Below are 19,338 nucleotides of genomic sequence, written 5' to 3'. Positions count from 1 at the left end.
TGCCAAGAGCTACGCGCGAAACACCGTGACTCAGCGAGGCTCGGGCTCTCCCAACGCCGAGCGGTGAAAAACGACAGAAGTGTCGAGCAGCTGTCGTCTGAAAGCATCACGATTAACGCAGGCTCCGTGAAATGTCTTGTGAACGCCACCCAGAATGCCAGAACACATTTAATGCTCGCAACGCAGCTCGCTCTGAGCATTAGTCACTGCAGGGCTGTGCAGCTCCAGCTACTTGGCAAAACCGTGACATTCCATTCATAAGAGGTAGTTGAGTTTTTTTTTTCAACTGGTTGTACGAGCTTATGAAACGGCTGCTGTTATGTTTGTTGGTGATGTCATAGAGGATGTCCTGCGTAGGAAACGGTCTCAAAAGTCAGCATGAAAAGCGCCAAAATGATAAAGATGATGGGATCCTTTTTCCTGTAAGAGATGACACAAGCGCTGGAAAGTACGTTGTTGTAATTACAGTCCAACCTACATGAGTTAGAGCATCTCTGAAACGTACAGGAGCCCATGAGGAGATTTTAAGCGTGAAAGAGAAGACATGACAGTGAATTAATGTGATGGACAGCCTTTCTTGGCTGGTAGTTTCTCTCCAGACACGGGGATTTCCTGTAATGAGCAATTTCACCCAACTGGAACTTCTCTGGTCTTCAGCTCGAGGTCCAACGCTGTATCCAGTTTATGACACATGGCCCCGGTTTGTGCTTCCCCCAGACCGCTCCCTTAATATCTTAATATTTCTTCTGTTTCCTTTCATTAATCTTGCTGAGTGCCTGCCTGTGTTCGCCCTTTCTTCTTTCCCTTTCAGCCGTTCAGACCGTTTCCTCTCCTTTTTTATCCCTGTCATTATTCTTGTAATGCTTTTTGCTTTCTGTTCACGCTCCGTTTTGTGATTCGCTCATCCTCTGAAGGTTTCGCTCAAGTCTGGACCTGTGAGGTTGTGTTTGCTGTATTCAAGGGAAAACTTGGATCTCAAGAGCAAACACGGCGTCTCCCATCTCTGAGAGGTAGTTTACCCCTCAGGCCTGATGTCCACTTACGCCTTGCTCACCTCTTCTGTCGTCACCCGGTCAGAATCAGTCAGAATCTCTGCTGCACTCCAGCCAAAACGTGCCACTCGTCAACACCTCCAAATCCCTAATCCAACAAGAACAGAACAAAACCGTGACTTCTTCCTTGTTGCATGCTTCATGTGCTGCATGTTTCCCTTTCAAACATCAATATATCACTGTCAGAAGAAACACTGATACTGTAATTTAATCATAATTGTTAGCAAAAGCCCGTTGAAGACAATGGACAGAATTCTTTTCCCCAGTGATATTGTTTTCTAAAATTGGAACCATCTGTTGCAGCAGGATCAGGAATATGAACAGTCTAACCACATGCTGTTGCGTACTGGTGGCCGGTTACACATATATTGTAATCCGACACATAAAAGCTGAGTAGGTGAAATGTACTTTTTGTTACGGCTTTTACGTCGTATCAGGTACCGTGTGGCCTTTTGTCCCTGCTGATTTCAAGGAGGATGAAACTCCATCTCCTGGACGGAAATGCTTATCAAAGCCGCAGCAGATTCATTGGTTGTACTTCCACAGCTGGTATACTCTCCTCCGTGGACGTATGGAGGCTTTCCAACAGGTCCCCCTCTTTGGAGCAGAAGTTTTCCTCCTCAAGGCAGATTTATGGGTCCCCATAGGTGTCCTTGTGCGTAGCTCTCTGCATATGCAAAGTGAAGGATTATGGGAAGTTAACAAGCGCAGAGGCTACGGAGATGCAACAGCTGGCTTATCTCATTTCTTTACTTTGAGCCTCCTTCATGCTCTTGGTTGTGACCCAGAAATAGATCTTGAAGAAAGTCTCAATTCCTTAAAATGCACTTTCAGGAAGGAGGAGAGCGTGGATGTACAGAGTGCAACCTTTGTGGAAGTCTTTTCACCGCTCATAGTGTATAAAAAGCGTGCTGGAATTTACAAACCAAGGCGTAAATGTTTGTATAAAACACATCAATCATCACAATATACACCCCGTCAAAAGTTTTCGGACGCTTTCTCATTCATTTGAATGAGAAAGCGTCCTAAAACTTTTGACATGGGGTGTATGTCTTTCTTTTGCATATTACAGTTTTGTGTACCGACTCTTTCATACTTCATGACATATGTATGCAAGTATACATTCTTTCTATATGACATAGTGAACCTGATTAGACGTAGATATGTTCTGTACGTTTTCAAGAACATGTTGTGCTGATCAGACAGAGATCAGAGGCTGTCTATAAGAAAACAACAGGCGGATGATGCAGCTGTGCCGCATGTCATATTTAATTAACGTTGCTTTGAAATTACAGCTCCAGGGAAAGGATGTCTTCTTTTGCTGACAGCCTGTTGCCTCGATTTGTCTTGTTTTCTCTCTCTCTTCACTTGTATCTGGTGGGAGAGACGAAGACGAAGGAGAGGAGTCGAGGAAAGGAATCGAGGATGTACAAACTCAGAAACGGGAAGGCAGGTATGGCTACGGTGCTACAGGGGCAAAAGTAAAAAGTAGGGAACATTTCCAGTTGTTCCAGCTTTAGGTACACCTGTTCAGCTGCTCATGACTGCAGAAACAAACTTAAAACCTACCTTTTTAGTCTGGCTTTTATTTGAATTACCGTTTAGTGTTTTTATTCTTTTCACAACTCCCAATTTATGATTATCACTATTATTATTATTTTTATTATTATTTTATTTTATCCATCTTTTATTCTATTTTAGTTTATTTTATTATATGATATATTTAATTGAATTTATTTACTTATTTATCTATTTATTTTATTGATCTACTTATGGATTTATTTTATTTTATTCATTTATTTATTTATTTTACACTTTAAACTAACCTCCAGTGTTTACCTATTTTAAACCTTTAAGGTGGCGTTTCCTCAGTACGTACTGGGTATATGTCCCTGATTTGTTATTGTCTTTTATTTATGTTGCTTTTAACATTACAGTGGATGGATTGCCGGGTGGGTGGGTTCGGGGCTGAGTGGGGTGGATTTGGGTCACAGTTTCTTTCATCTATTTTAATTATTTGTCTGTTTGTAAAGCACTTTGTGCTACAACTCCTGTATGAAAAGTGCTATATAAATAAAGATTATTATTATTATTATTATTATATCTAATCAGCCAATCACACTGGAGCAGCTCAGTGCCTTCAGGTGTGTAGACGTGGTCAAGACGACCTGCTGAAGCTCAAACCGAGCATCAGAATGGCAAAGAGATGAAGTGACTTTGAATGTGGCACGGTTGAAATCTTCTGGGGTTTTCAATCATCTCTAGGTTTTGCAGAGAATCAGATGTAGGTATACCAATGTAGGTAGGCTGAGTAGGTCAGCCAGGAAAGTGTCCTGGATGAAACTCCTGAATGCAGTCAGCAAATGTCCATTTAAGGCAGGTCATTTCTGTGTTAGGTTTCAAATCTGTTTTTTTAGAAAGCTGCTGGGAGCTCATGCTACTCGCCCAAAGCACTCTGACTTGTTCTTGTTTTCCTAAATCTCTACAACAAGGGTGAAGAGTGCAAAGTCAGCATCGCCCAGAGTCATAACAACTACATTAATGGGAAAAATGCAGGTCTGAAATAAACCAGAATCCTCCTCTGAGTGAAGAATCGGACCTACGGCCACATCTGTGACAATAAAGGAGAGTCCGATCAGAAACAACTCCGGGTTCCCACGTCCACTTCAGACAGAACGTTGTTTTCCTCGCTAATTGACCGCTGATGTAATGCTCAGCTCATCTCGCCCTCATTATTCGAAAACACACAATCACATCCTTGTTTGATTAGAGTTTATGCAACAAGCTTGAGGGTGGAAACATGAGCTCAACCTGCTGAGCGGTCCGTGTTGTGTTGGACGTCCAAACTCGCTGGATGTAATTCATTAACGTCGTGCTGCTAACGAGGCGTCGAGTGTCTCTGACGTTAACGATGAGCTGATGTCACGGGCTGCGTGTAGAGGTGGAGATTTGTTTTCTTGTGGCCGCTGTGTTGCTGTGTGATTGCAAAGTCATATTTATTGTTGTACAATCAAGCTTCACGCTCTTTCCTTGGTCTTTATTTAGTTTGCAGATTCTTCATGTGTCCGGAAACGGGCTTTTAAATGCAACTTCATTATAGAAGAACTGCATTGCTTCTTGTTTCTTAGTGTCTTTTTTTTGTTTTTCTACTCTGCCTTGCATTATTGCATCTGGGTCTAAGAGAAACGACAGATCAATGCTGTCTATGTCCTGTACAAAAAATGTTCTGGAGCATCCTGGAAGAAAAAGCACTGAAAGTAGACAAGCAGCAGTTTAATATGGAGCCTCATAGCATCCGCTGGAGGAAAACTCGTCTGCCGGATCAGCACAGGCAAGGTAATAAGTGAAACTCCTCCCTCCTCGGCGGCCCGTTTGTCAGATCCAGTTGGTTTTGACGTAGAACAGCTGGACCTTCACCTCGGCTTCAACCCGGTTTGAACTCCGGGTCGCGTCTCCAGGGCGCGATGGATCGATGCGTAAATCACAGAGCCGCTGTAACACACAGAAAGCATGTGAAGAAAGAGGCGGACAAACACGGTCAGGTTTGTTTATACAGCAATTATCTCAGATCTGTGCTTCATGAGGCCTGCAGAAGAAGTTTAGAAATGCAGAGACCAGAGTTAGAGCTTCATGATAAATAATTTGGTAGCACAAAATTCTACATCCTGTGTCAGTTTAAACACTTACCTACGGTACCTTTGTGACAAAATCCACTCTCAATGCATGTATAATATCAATACAGTTGTAAAATCTACTACAGCTACCTGGTGCACTGTTACACACCTCACACCTCTAAAAAAAGGGGGGGGGGTTTGAAAGGCCTTTTTTCTAGAAGAAATTGCCAAAATTGCACCATTTATCAGAGTAATTATCTGTAAATCCAGGAAAAAAAAGCATCAGAATCTCAACTTTCCAGCGGTCCTTGAACATAACAAGTGCAGCATCCTGTTTCTGAAGAAAAAATGACCATATATAAGCTTCAATTCAACCATTTGTATTAATCAGATCCTGTAGAAAAACAAAAATCAACTTAGAGGTCCAGCTGTGACCAACTTTTGGGCTGAACTGCAGGCAGTGTTTACACAGAGTAGATAGATATTAAATGATCTATAATATAAATGCAGCATGCAGATTGAAGATACATTCAGCACGGTGAGGCTGTAAATATGTAAGTAAAGCATTTATAGTGAGGGGATTACCTTTTATTTTCCAGTATCAGTAACATATGTGGCCCCTCTAGGGTTTTTATTTCTTCATTTTTTTTGGTAATATAAATTAAACATCTGTTTTTTTTCTGTTTGATGATTTATGGCATTGTAACTGTGTCACAGTGAACAGAAGCTTTACATGGTGGTTCTGTTTCCACTGAGGTGCAGGACTTTATACTGCAGTGAAAAACGAACCCACAGTGCATAAAAAAGTGACAGGAGTAAAAACTGCTGGAGGTTCAGGGGGTTAAATGAGGAGCATGTGCAAAATGTTTGAAACTTTTAAATAAATAGTGATCAAATATTAATGCCTTTATAGAATCATGTTAGCATTTGTGTTGTGTTTTCTGTATTTGTAGTATTTTATTTGTAGTCAGGCGTGAACTAACCGTGACGTCACCCGTTAATTTGCTACTTCCTGGTCGCCGTTTTGGATTTTTTGGAACCAGTGACATAAAAAGCGTCATCAAACAGACTGGACCGGAGAGCAACTAGGGGCAGGATTGGCTGAGGACTCTCTTATCCCGCTCACATTTTACCGCAGAGGCTTCTGTTGCTGTCTATCAAGTATAGCCACGCCCCCTGGCTCCGCCAACTTTAACGATTTATTTAAAATTCAGTATTGATTTATTTTAAGATCGGCCACCTGATCTCTCATTTTGACCATGAAAACTAACGGGGGAAAATCCTGAGCTGTAGAACATCAGTCTATCACATTTTATTTTTTCCAAAAATGAATTGGGGTCTATGGAGCAAAAGCTTTTTGGAGCCAACCCTAACGGACGGCGTGATATTGCAAGTTTTTGACACTTCCGGCTTGGCTTCAATTCTGGAGCCAGATGCTACGTCCATCTTTATATACAGTCTATGTTTGTAGTCTAAAAACTGCAGCAGTGCTACTGATGTTTCCTTGATGATCCAGTGTGTGACATTTAGCGACATCTAGTGGACAGTTTGCAGATTGCAACCAACTGAATATCAACAGACTCCTAACTTGCACAAAAACCTTTATTGCAATGTTTTGGTGCGACACTTTCATCAGTAAAAACTGTAATTACACTACGCTACTATATTCTATTTCTACTTATAAATCTCTTTAAATGTCCTACATTAGTTCATTTATTTGCATGTTTTTTCTCATCTTGCAGGATGCTGAGAAGTCTGGGCCTTTATTTTTTAAGTTATTACCAGTTCATTACTTATATTTTGTTTGTGTCTGATATTTATGTTCCTGTTTCAGTTTGCATCTCTTCATATTACCATGAATAAGCAATAAGTGGGAAAAAAAGTATTTATTGTGTATAAATATGTGTTTATTATTCATTTGTGATGTTTGCAGGTAAACCTTTGTGTATCTGCAGCACTGTGCTGAACTTCTGCCCATGAATTTAACATCAACAAAGCCCCAGAAAAGGTGAATTCAAAACATTTTTCAGTGAATTAGGCTTTTTAATATGCAGAATGGCGCTTTGCAGTAACTTAAACAGACGCCAAAGTCATTTTATCATCACATATTCCATCCAACTTAAACGTTTGAGCTCTGCATTCTCTCTGCTGCACTGCTACCGCTTCCTTCTGTGTTGTGAATGTTTTCCACAAGTGTTTTGTGTCAGATTTTTATAAATCCTGTGTGCTTTGGGGATGGTTTTGGTTCTTATTTTTGTAATTTGTGCCATTAAATGAATGAAAACTCTTAAAAATCTGCAGCGAAAGTTACATTTCTATGTCTAATTTTGGTAGAACTTAGGAAAATGATGGCCAAAACTAAAAAAAAATGTCTTAAAATCAAAAATAATGCTCATTTCAGAACAAACTGCACAAAAGTTTAATAAGAAAAAATGTCAGAAAAAGCAACATCTACTCATAAAGTGAGATAAGACCTGAAGATGCTCGCTGTGAGGCTGGATGATTCCTCCTTTGTGGCGTCAGGCCCAATCACTCAGCTGTTCAGTGCTCTGGCAGACATCCAGACCTCCACAGACTTTTTTTTCTTCTTCACTGCCAGGAATTCAGAAAAAAACTGGATTCAAATCAGCTGTGAAGCTCTAACCTCCCCCCACCTTCTGCATGCCAGGCTGTGAGTTAAATCACAGGAAATGGAAAGGCTGAGGTTTCATGAGCTTCAAGATGACGTTTCCGTTTGTTTCTGCTCAGACGAACGTGGACGAAGAGTTAAGAGTCTGAACGGATGATTCGACAAAAACATCATCTTCAAAGGAATTCAGTGGAATCAACTCATCTTTTCAGTGTAAATATAAAAGTTTCCAAGCTAATTTTATCTAAAATATCGACTTTTTATTAACAGACAATCCATAAGTCGACTCGTATTTGTCGTATGAATGATTATTTTAGATCTTTTGATACAGGATCCAGACTATAAGCCGCGTCACTGCCAAAATCTAATCACTTGGTCCTTGAGTCATTTCTGACCGTCACTGAAAATTTCATCCAGATCTGTTAGTCTATTTTTGGTCAATGTTGCACACAGACAGACGGACGGACGGACGGACAAACGTACGTTCACAGTGTAGGTGGAACACAATCCCTGGCTGGCTTATGATTGTAAGCTTTATTTGTCTTTTAATTAATGAAACGTCACATTTACGAAGCCCATCGGACTCAACAGACGATCAACAACTCTCATCCAACATGTCAGCGTTTACATCCAGACTTTCTGTCGTCAGGTGGAGCAAAACCAGCACTTAAAGATGGAATATACATTTACTTCTTGGCTTTCTAAAACATACCCTCACAAGCCAAAAATCCCCATCCAACTAAGATCCTTTGATTTATTATATTTTAAACCCTGGAAGTCAGAATTGTCTTTTTGAACACTTCAGATTCAAGGTGTAAATCTTAAAATATGGAGTCGGCTGCTTGTATCAGTGATAATATGTCTTCTAGCGTATAAAAAACACCTTACAGACATGGAAATAATAGGAAAATTGTATTTTAACATCAATTAAAATGAGCTTGCAGGATGATAAACTGCATCCAACTATCTGTTTTCAATAATGCGCCCGAGCAGTTAGCTTATGATGAGTGCGATTTTATCATCATCTGCCTCGAATTCTGGACCAGTTTCTGAAAAATAAGATCATATTTGTTCAACTTCAGCCAATGTTTGTCCACTTTCAGCGGTGCGTGTAATCCTTTGAGGGGAAAATTAGAAGTAATGACTGTCTTATGTGCAGCTTCACTTGGAGGCTAATTTAGCGAGCAGCTAGTGTTCAAAGGAAGCTTTTTGTAGCGCATGTGGTCAGATTTAATGAACTCTCATGTTGCTTTTAAGCGTTTGGCATTTATTTTGTTGTTGTTTTTTGGCAAATTTAATATTGTGTGTAAGAGTAAATGAGTTCTCCCACTTGGGATTAACCCTTTGATGCACAACGTGGGGCAAGAGATACTTATTTTCCATTGAATATGAGTCACTTTTGACCCCTGTTGTGCATCAAAGGGTCAATAAAAGTGGCTTAACTAATCTCATCTTCATTCCTAAGACATTATGTTTTAGATACATTCACAATCTAGACATATGGAAACACTCAACACTTACAGTTGGAATATAGTCACATATACACACATGTATATTTCATTGAATGTGCTAAAAAGTCATTGATTATCACCCATCAAAACCCCCATACATGTCAAACTTTAGCTGTTATATAACTCCACTATGTGTGAGAAGACTTTTACTGTAGCGCTGGAAGCCTCCCTCTCCCTCGGCCTCCTGGGTCTCCACACTGACCTTCCCTTCCATGCCTCTCCCACCGCCAGATGGGAACGCTGGATCGTCTCTTTATGCGATCTCCACATGCTGTCTGCGGCTCACGCCAAGACTAAGTGAGGGAAAATGTAGCGCTGCATGTCGCGGCATCAATCCCCGTCTTCGCAACTCTGATTCTGAGTGATGTGAGACCACCTTTAAACCTGCGTAGGGTGGAAGGGAGGAGATTTCATGCTGCCAAAGTGTCACTCACACTGCTGCATGTGCTGCTTTTCTTTAGCGTAGATAAGATAGCATGCGGTAAATTAGTACTGGGAGAGCTGTAAATTTTGACCACATGTTTAGGGACGTGTCCTACATACACCCCCTGTCGAAAGGTTTGAGACACTTTCTCATTCAAATGAATTAGAACCCGTCTCAAAACTTTTGACAGGGGGTGTCGTCATTGAAAACTTGACTGCCGTGATGTATATGATCTTTACAAGTGGAGGGAAACTACCTCTTTTGAAATTCAAGCTTCTCATTTCTATGTTTTGACTGAACGTGCATGTGAGTCCCTCCCGTTGAAGCTGGAAAATCGCAAATGTAGTCCAAAGTTGAGCCAATGTTCGAAAAAAAAATTCAAGAAATCTACAACTGTTATTAGAAGTTTACATTGTCCTGGTAAACTGTTTATTATATGTCAATGAAGTATCAGTTACAGCTTATAAACCCTTTATAACGGGTTGTCTTGTTACCAAAAAAAATCGTTTTGAATTCTTCCATCGTATCTTTGGTCAATAAGACAGATTCATAGTCAAAGAAAGTTACAAGAGCTTCTCAACCAACATCTCTTAAAATGGAAGAATAGCTCCCTCTAGCTGTTTTGTACAGTAAAGCAAGCCAACACCGTTATTTATTTACTATCAATCACAGTTAATGCAGTTTGTCATAATTTTGATGTTTTATCAGGCTTATTTTCAAAAGGCAGACATTGGTTTGATGTAACTCTGATCATATTTGCAGTATATTTTAGTCTGTTTGCAGGTTTTCTCTCCCATTTCAGTGTTTTCCTGAAACAATTTGAAGTGCTTCCTTTATGTTCCTCTTGCCTCTTTTGATTGTAGGATTCTTTGGATTTCTCTTTGGATTAGTTTTCTTCAGCTTGTATTCTCCAGCCATTCTGTGTTTGCTCTCTTGTCTTTGTTTTGATTTGTTAACAAGTTATCAGTATCATTTATTGTGTAAAATTAAGGCTAGACAGCTTCTTTTAATTGTGGGAACTGACTGTTTTATTGTGAGTTATTTTCCATTATTTTGCAGTATCTGTTTTGCCACTTTATGCAGATGATATGCCGTTTTATATGTTAGTTTTTTAGTTTTTTTGTGCGCTTTCTGTGGATGAGAAACACTTGGGTGAGTTTTGCATTTACCTGGTCTCCCTGTCTCCATCATTAGGTCCTTGTCCATTGATAAACACAGAAAATCTCACAGTAAAATGGCTTTTAATTTGTTTACCTCAATCTAAATTATGTGCAACCTGGAGGAGCAAAAGAAAAGCTCATGAAAGGCTCAGCAGTTGCTTTTAGGCTTCATGGCCACTGACCAGTTCGTCCAGCTGTGGCAGAGTTTCTGCTGTAAGTTAAAGTAAAACATAGTTCTGGTTTATATTACTTAAATGTTATAAATACACATATTACAGAGAGTACAACTAGCAGGGCTAATAAAAGTGACAAACTTCTATCAGTGTATCCTTCAGTGCGTGTGGAGTTGTAGTTACTGAAATTGACCACCAGAGGGACACAAACACTCATGATTTGCATCTTCAGTGGTTAAATAACTGCAATATATAGTTTTGTTGGATGAAAACTGCTTTGTTTTCTGACAGAGATTTTACATTTGATGCATAAAACTGTTGAACTCACCCAGGAATGGATAAATTATCAGTATTTTTCAGTAATCAACAAAGACTAAAGACATGAAGTACATTCTCTACACTCTCATCATCATCTAGAGAAACATGGAAGAACTAGATCCACATTTTTACCATCACAGAAACATGTTTTCTGGGTGTAAATATCTACTTTACACCCAGAAAACGTCTCCTCCTTTCTCAAACCGGACAAGCTTGAAATTAAGTTTCTTGTCATTTTTGGACTGTTGATGCTTTCAAAGTGCGTCAAAGAATGGATTGAGTGCAGGAAAACCAGGTATTTAATTGTCTCACCTGCGTGCTGACTGTCCAGCTCTGGCAGGTGTCCAACCAGCAGGTGTTCAGGTTGGCTTCCTTCTTCTTCTTCTGTTTTTTTTTCTTCTTCTTCTTTCTGTTGACCGCTGAGTTTGTTCTTCAAAAAAGAATGTTCTTCAGATGTTTTAGATCTCCAAAGAATTTAGCTTTTCTGGAGAAGTCTCCGAGTTCTGCAAGACTTTTTATAGGACGTTGCAATTCTATTTCCACGACAAGATGTTTCAAAGATTCGATGTATCTTATGTACAAGACCTTGATGGACCTCTTCAATGAGGACAATAGCCCTTTACTTGCTCATTCTTTGCTATTTCTTCAAATTTTATCATTTTTTGTCCAAAAACTATCCTTTAAAGTTCCCTTATAAACATGAAAAAACAGATAAAGACCATTTGATGTGATCAGAAGTTCCAGAATGAATCAAGAAGAGGATCTATCATGGAGATCCGTGTGCTTAAACCAGATCAAAGTTCAACCTGTAGATGCTTTTTCCATTTCGGAGTTCCTCCAGTTAACGATGTCTCTTAAAACCCAAAGATATCCCAGAAAAAAGAGTCCTGAAACAACCTGTTGACATCCATGATTACATCTCATCACTAGAGGGCAGAACGCAGCGTGAAAACCCCTTTGGAGGCAAATCTGCTAAAAATAGCCTCATCGTCATGGAGATGGTGCTGATGCAGATAGATATAGACAGCTTAGTGTGTGTTTTTTTCTTCTCTGTCGACACGCAGCCCTTCAGTCATTTGTGAACTGCTCCAATTTGCAGAGAACATGAGTGTGAGAGCAGATAATCAGCCCACACTGAGTCCATCACCGTGGATCTGCAGGAAGCTCCACTTCTTCGCTGCTGGATTAAAGACTAAATGAGGATTAATGGAGATCCAGTTAACAGCCGATCTGCAAGGTGAACCCCATCAGGCCGCTGTGGCATTTTTACTCCACTTATGTGCTGGTTTCTTTTTGAAAATGTTACTTTTCGTTTAATTTGTCCCAAATATACCAATACAGCTCTAAAAGCAGCATGACCTAATTACCCTGATTAGCCAGTAGCTTCCTGCTAATGACTGACCTAATATATTACAGTTAGCGTGTCATGAATACTGCTGTGGTGCCTTCGAGGTCTCTTTTTGAGTGTGTACATTTCAGAATGAAGGTTGTGAAAGAGGGCTGCACAGTGCAGTAGTGGTTAGCACTTTTGCCTTGCAGCAAGAAGATCCCCGGTTCAAATCCCGGCCTGGGATCTTTCTGTATGGAGTTTGCATGTTCTCCCTGTGCATGCGTGGGTTTTCTCCGGGTACTCCTTAAAAATGAAACAAACCCTTAAATCACAATACTTCTGTTGTCACAATCATGAGTTATTCAGTTTATCAGTTCAACTTTATTTGTTTAGAACCTTTCACACAGATGACAAAACTACACAAGCAAAGAGAAAAACTTATTAAAACTCAAAAACATATTTACAAAAATTTGATTTTACATGGTAATAAAATGTGTTGTGTTCAGGGGATGGAGGGAGTTTATTGAAGTCTTCTTGGGCTCACACAGTAAATCATTTAAAATAGAAACTTGACATTCAGTCTAAAGAAACTGCAGAGCGACAGAAGAACCAACAATATCTCCTGTTTTCTCCTTTAATGAGTCGACTCTTCTGGTGCTTTCAGACCAAAGAACTACAGACTCTTCACAACCTGCTCAAACTCTTGGTACAGGACCTCACCACACGGGTCAACAAGGTTTCCTTCTCATTTCTACTCTGAAGCTCACCTTCTCCTGCTCAAACCGCTGACAAATGTTTGACTGCAGACATAAAGCAGGAAGACACTGAGCTGCTCAGGTGTTCCTGATGACACCAAGCAGCCACCTGGACAGCCAATAGGAACACAGCTTACTGGAAGTCCAGAGGGCTGGCTTAGTGAAGGAAATTTAGTTTAAAGTTGAAGCAGAAAGTTCACAGAGAAAGTTGAAAACCACCTTCTGATCCCTGAAATCTCTGAGTTTTCACACAAAGAACACCTGAACATGTCAAACTGGTTCCATAGTAGAACCTTCACTGTAAACAGGGCCGTGCAGAGACCTTTGGAGGGACAGGTGCTCAAAGTTAAAAGGGGGCACATGGAGCAGGAATTTGGAACGCCGTGCAGAAACAGGCCTTACAATATAAATGTCTTAGTTGCAGGAACCCATATTCATGTAGCACGTTATGTAGAATCAGTGGTGCGATGGTTAAGTCTTTGAACTACTGTTCAGAAGGTTGGTTGTTCAAACCCTGAGGTGGTCATCATTGGGCTCTTCAAACTGCTACTGTTCTGAAGTTGAATTTAGATCACCACTGGACTGTTTAACTGTGGCTGCTCTTCCTGGAGTCCTTGTTTTTAAATTTCATACCTTTATAGCCACAGATTTGCTCCATGGTGCTGATTCATAATCCGTCCTTTGTTATTTGTAGTGCTAATAATAAAGTTTAAAAAAGAGAAAAGATCCAGAAATCATGTATTTAAATGTATCACTTTGCGCAAGACAGCAAAGTTATAAAAGTTACATATTTTATATTTGTGCATATAATATTTTATTTGTTTATATGTACAAATTTTATCAACAAGTACTGATATCCTTAAATGAGAGATTGAGAAAATCACAATTCCATTTCTTCTAATTATTATTATTATTTTATTTCTACTGCAATAGTCCAAAATTATGTGAAAATGAATGTACATAGTTTCAGTAACATGCCTGATTGCCTCTAGAAACAGGAAACACACTGCAGCTCACTGACAGCAAAACAATTCATCTCTCTGATGCACGTCGCCCATGACAACAGAAACAAAAAGAAGCCTGTCATACTTTATCCTCTCAGCGCTGTGTGGTTAACTAGCAGCTGTAACTGATGACAGACGTGTGTGGAGTCAGACACAGACTTACAAATAAAAAACAAAACTTTGACAAACGGGCACTTTGGGCGTCAAGAGGCAAAAGGGGCAGGTGCTCCAGCCCCCCCTGCACCTGCCTGGTGTAGATTAATAATATTAGTGGTAATATCTGTAGCAGGAGGACTCTGCTGCCTGTAGATGGAGCCGCTGTGCAGAGTTTGAATCAGGAAGCGCTGAGAGGGATCCAGCTTTGTCCAGTCAGACACCGAGTTTTAAGAACAAAACGGATGTGAAGATGTTTTACCTCCACAATAAAACAAAAAGAAAGTATCTCCAAAAAAACGTACCACTGCTAAATATAAACTTTGCATCTAAAAACAAAACAAATACGACTTAAAATATTTAACTATACAAGAGCTACATTGTTTTTTGTCATTATTTTACCACATTCACTGCTGTAAAAACATTAAAAGGAACATACAGAGTTTGTTTTGTCTTCATTGTTGTTTGGGTTAAAGATTTTAAATGTGTGTGTAAAATATAAACAACAGCAAACAACAAAACAAAACAAAAATGCTCCTTGTCTTGAGATAAACAAATGACTAGATATTTTTTTCTACTTCTGTTTATATTTTTTGATAATATTTTTTTCTTTTGTTTATAATTTTAGTTTATATGTTTCTACTTATGGTTTGATTTTTAGGTGATATTTTTCCTCTTTTCTGTGAGTTAAAAATATAAACATGAGCAGAAAAATATGTCCTAAAATATTTTTAAAAAATGAGCGAAAAATATTAGGTAAAAATAAAAACATGTACAACAAAAATAAAAATCTAAACATGAGAGGAAAAACATGAGCTAAAAGTATAAACATGAGCAGAAAAATATGTCCTAAAATTATATAAATTAGCAGAAAAATATGACCTTACAATGTAAACATGAATAGAAAATATGCTATGTACTTGTAGGACATATTTTTCTGCTCCTGTTTATATTTTTAGCTCATGTATAAGTCGAAAAATATGTTTTAAAATTATAAATATAAGCAGAAAATACGAACTAAATAGAAACAAAATTAGAACCAGTAAAAGCATAAATATAGTGCATTCAACTTTTTGTAGATGACATGAAAAAAACAAAACGGCATTGTAAAAACACACTGCATAATCATAATTAACTATGATTATCATATTACCAATTATTTCTCCGCAAGTAAATTTACATAAAACGGCAACTCTGTGCTTTTATTTCGAAACTCCCTAGCGGATGTGGAACTCGTGCATTAATTCTATCTTGACGGCGGTCAACTAATCCAAGTGTCAGCGGAGAAATAAACACAACAGCAGGTCGCGACGTCCCTGTCAGGTCCAGGACTTAAATCGGGGCTCTGAGCTTCACCGCATTCAGGACTCACTTCTGACTAGCTCCCTACTTTGCTTTTTGTTTTTTTGTTTTTTTTAATTTATTGTTTTTTTTTTGTTCTCCAGAAGGCGACAAGTGGCACTTCGGGAGGAAAATAAAAGGATTTGTTATTCGGCTTTCAGTTTCTCGCTCCTGCTCACCTGTACCATGGCTTCAACCACCTGCACCAGGTTTACTGATGAGTACCAACTGTACGAGGAACTGGGGAAGTAAGTTCTCACCGTGTTTTTACTTTTTTTTAATCAAATATGTAGTTTAGGTGAAGCTTAAATCTGCTCGACTGATCTACCTGCACCTACCTGGATAGGCGGTACGTGCTTGCAGGACGAAACCCCATTCAAAAAGCTGCCTATTTTACTTCCACGCTGCTTATCGACTCAAATTAAGAGCTAGAATTTATGTAACACTTTTTAAAATTAAACCCCAACTCCTTCTCTTGAGTTCGTCTTAATGCTTTTCATGCTCTCGTGTGTTTATGTTTTGTTTACATTGGTTCTCCCTGCTGGTTTAACGCAACATGCGTCTGTTTTGCTCGTCTGGAGGTGATTTTAAAAGTTGCAAAATTTAAATGCAACGCCCCTGATTGCACTGGAATGCAAGCCGAATATTAAAATACCTCATTTGGATTTGCAAGAGGTTGTAAAATATGCTCCACCCAGCGTTATTACTAAGAGAAATGATAGAGAAGCTTAAAAATGCAGAATTTTGAAGGGAGTTTGGTGCAGACATGAGGTCAGCTGGCTCTCTAAGTGAAGAATGTGTTTGTCAGTGTAAGTTTTCACCAAAATACCAAAGGTTTGCAGTTGATCAGTATATCTGTGCTTCACACATGCACTTCGTAAAAGCAATGTGGAACTGTAGTCAAAATATGCAGTTACACATGTCAGATTAAGGACGACCTGCTTTCTGAAGGTGTGGCTCTCCTCGCCTCAGGTGGAATCCTGCAGACTGCCAGAGATTTTTGTTTTGTTTTTAAGAAGTCACAAGTGAACTCAAAGTTCATTCTGTCAGCTTTTATTATTTATCAATGAGCATTTGCATCGGTCATTGCTGCACTTTGTGTTTTGGAATAAAAATAGTTCCAAGCTTTTACTGAACTCCTGCCTTGGAGCAGAATTCTTGTATGTCGCAATTTGCAACAGACTGCATACTTTTAGAATGAACTCCTGTTTTAAAGCTCATTAGAAAGTGGATTCTGTGAACGATCTGAAATGTTCTCATCTGAAGGAAGCAGGCTGATTGGATGTATTCAGTTCAGAAAGTATGTGGAGCAGTCTGACACCAGATCTGCTCCTCGGATGGAGCTCATGTTTGCACTTGTTGCCGTCCTTTCCGTCCACATACCTGTCGCACAATTGGAACTTTTTTTTGCAAACATCGTGTCAAAAATCCAGTAAATGCCATAAAGCGGTGGAGTTCATGAGTAACAAACACATCCAGAGATGAACCCTCTGACTCTAGAAGGTTTCACATTTTTTTGAGCTCATTTTTCACTGTAATATAAAATCTTGCAGCTGTATGGAAATGACTAGAAGTAGAGAGAACACAAACGTGTCTTCTGTGCAGCACGACACCAGTATAATGCCATGATAATTGCTTTAAAAAAGTTTCATTTATTTGATAACATGGTGAGAAAATTTAGAAAAACATGAAAAAGATGTCTGTAGATGTTACCAATACAGGAGGTCCTCGGTTTACGGCGTCCTCGACTTACGGCGCTTCGTTGTTACGTGGAACTAGTTGACAAGCAGAGCGGATGAATCCAGCTTGTTTTGTGCCGTGCAGCTCAGTGCAGACAAATTCCATCATTTTAGTAGCCACACCCCCCACATGTTCCTTCTCAAGCAGAAAATTTCTGTGTCGTGAACCTCCATATCTTTCTGACAAAGTGGATTTTGCAGCCTTTACATGCTTGTTGTAAATTGGCAGGCTGTCAGTTGTGATGTCTTACTGCTAAATAATATATTTCTAGATGTGGAGTTTGTTGTTTTTTAATTAGTTGGTTTGCTGTTTCTGCTTTCAGGCTCAGTATTCGGGGTTTTTCCTGGCTCACAGTGTCCCTTTGGGGGATGACTGAGCATGAGAGTGGGCAGAATCAGCCGTGTTTGACAGAAAATTCTGCCTCTACTTTTCATTTTTGACCATTAGCAAAACAAATGTTTCTATTCTGAATTCATGTTATTTCAACGGTGGGGATTTTTCCTCGGCCCTGGCTGGTGCCTCTTTGGGGAGGAGATGAAAATTCTCGTATACGGAAAGAAAACTGTGCCCTAAAGCATCCCAGTACACCTTCAGTGCAGAGGTTTAATAGATTAAAAGCATAAAAATGAGCTTCGTGTCACTTTTAAAGGTGTGTGGCACAAGTAAACTAGTCTGATTAAAGTAGAGGTTGAAATGGATGATTGAAAAACAGGATTTGTGTGTGGACACGCTAGACTTGTCTGATAGACATTTGCTGATTAACTTAAATCTGACATGAGCTGCAAAAACGAGGACTTTTGACAACTTCAGATTCAAACATCACAGCCTGAAGAAGGAGACTTAACCAAAAGTTTAAATGTTTGCCTTTTCTTTTCATACAAGCACCGGATGGGAGTCGACTTAACTTGGACGTCGCTTTTCTAGATGTGTGGTTCAAGTAAACCAATCAGATTAAAGTAGAGTTGAGTCTAAAATGGGGCTGAGATGACGACAAAAAAACACGATTTCTGTGTGGACATGCTTGACTTGTCTTTCAAACATTTGCTGATTAACTTTAATTTAACTTGAGCTCCAAAAATGATGATTTGTGACAACTTCAGATTCAAATATCCAGAGACTAAAGTTAGCAAAAAGCGAAGGAGACTTTTTTTTTGCGTCATTGTTTTCTTTTTCTTTCCATATGAGCACTGGATGGGAGTTTACGTGACTTGGAGTCGACTTCTGATGACTTGAGGTTCTGTTTTATTTAAAAAAAAACCCAGAAGTGAGAACGTGTGCGTTTGCATGCACGGCCTTCAGAAACACTTTGCTATCGTGTGCGAGCGGCAAAACAAATGTGTGGTTGACACATTTCTTTGTGTAGTCTTGTAATACCAGCCAACTGTAAGACTCCAGCAGATGAGGTTTCCTCTGCTCAGTTTGAATAAGGAGGGTGGATTTTGTTTTTTGCATCCGGTGTTTGCAGGGAAGATATTACAGAACACTTTTACACGACTAAAGCAAACAAAAATGTACTTGAGACTGGTGGAAGCAGCCCCAGGACTGAAATAAATGGAGTGATAAATATAAGTGACATTTGAACCAGAGCTTCAGTCTGCTGATGAAGCTTTAATACCATTCAAAGAGTGCACTTTGGGCTGAGATTGTTTTGTCCGAGGTCAAGAGTAACCTGTGGAGCTCCATGATGGGATGTCGTGTTCGTTAAAACTCCCATCAAAAGAGGCCAAAGCAGGGCGACGTGGTCACGGCTAAATCTGAATGTGTCCTTTCTGGAAAACAGCGACTAACCCGACTTCTTGGTGTCCCGTAGGGGTGCTTTCTCTGTGGTGAGGAGGTGCATGAAGATTTCCACGGGGCAGGAGTACGCTGCGAAAATAATCAATACCAAGAAGCTGTCTGCCAGGGGTGAGTACACGACTGACTGCTGCTGCCTGAAGCTCCTTAAACACTGTTTTGTGTGTCAGAAGGCCACTCTGAAACCGTGTTTTGCTTACAGTGGTTCTGTTTAAAGGCCCCCCTCCGTTCAAACAGACTTCCTCATTCTCTCTGGCGGTGCGTTTTCTCACGCCTCTGCCGTTTTCCCTCCCCGTCACGTCTGTAGTAGCGGGGTCACGCTAACCACAGCTCGCCCCTC

The 19,338-nt window shown here is 39.7% G+C and overlaps 1 protein-coding gene across 28 annotated transcripts in view; it reads left to right on the top strand.

Moving 5' to 3' along the window:
- Positions 1-12,100: 12,100 nt before the first annotated feature.
- The window catches only part of camk2d1 (calcium/calmodulin-dependent protein kinase (CaM kinase) II delta 1), a 119,048-nt gene continuing 111,810 nt past the window's right edge, over positions 12,101-19,338 (top strand). For 20 of the 28 annotated variants that reach the window (XM_051943865.1, XM_022203439.2, XM_022203436.2 and 17 more), the window contains exons 1-2: positions 15,569-15,712; positions 19,015-19,109. In XM_051943865.1, coding sequence (XP_051799825.1) covers positions 15,651-15,712; positions 19,015-19,109 — 157 coding nt within the window. In that variant the 5' untranslated portion in view covers positions 15,569-15,650. Of the gene's footprint in view, positions 12,119-15,382; positions 15,713-19,014; positions 19,110-19,338 lie in introns of those variants that run through there. The other 8 variants (XM_051943861.1, XM_051943857.1, XM_051943864.1 and 5 more) reach the window with 3 other exon arrangements.

The sequence above is a fragment of the Acanthochromis polyacanthus genome, chromosome 23 (genome assembly GCF_021347895.1).
Source record: "Acanthochromis polyacanthus isolate Apoly-LR-REF ecotype Palm Island chromosome 23, KAUST_Apoly_ChrSc, whole genome shotgun sequence".
Lineage (NCBI taxonomy): Eukaryota > Metazoa > Chordata > Actinopteri > Pomacentridae > Acanthochromis > Acanthochromis polyacanthus.
The sequence above is the reverse complement of the archived record's forward strand: the minus strand, read 5'-3'. Positions and strand labels throughout refer to the sequence as shown.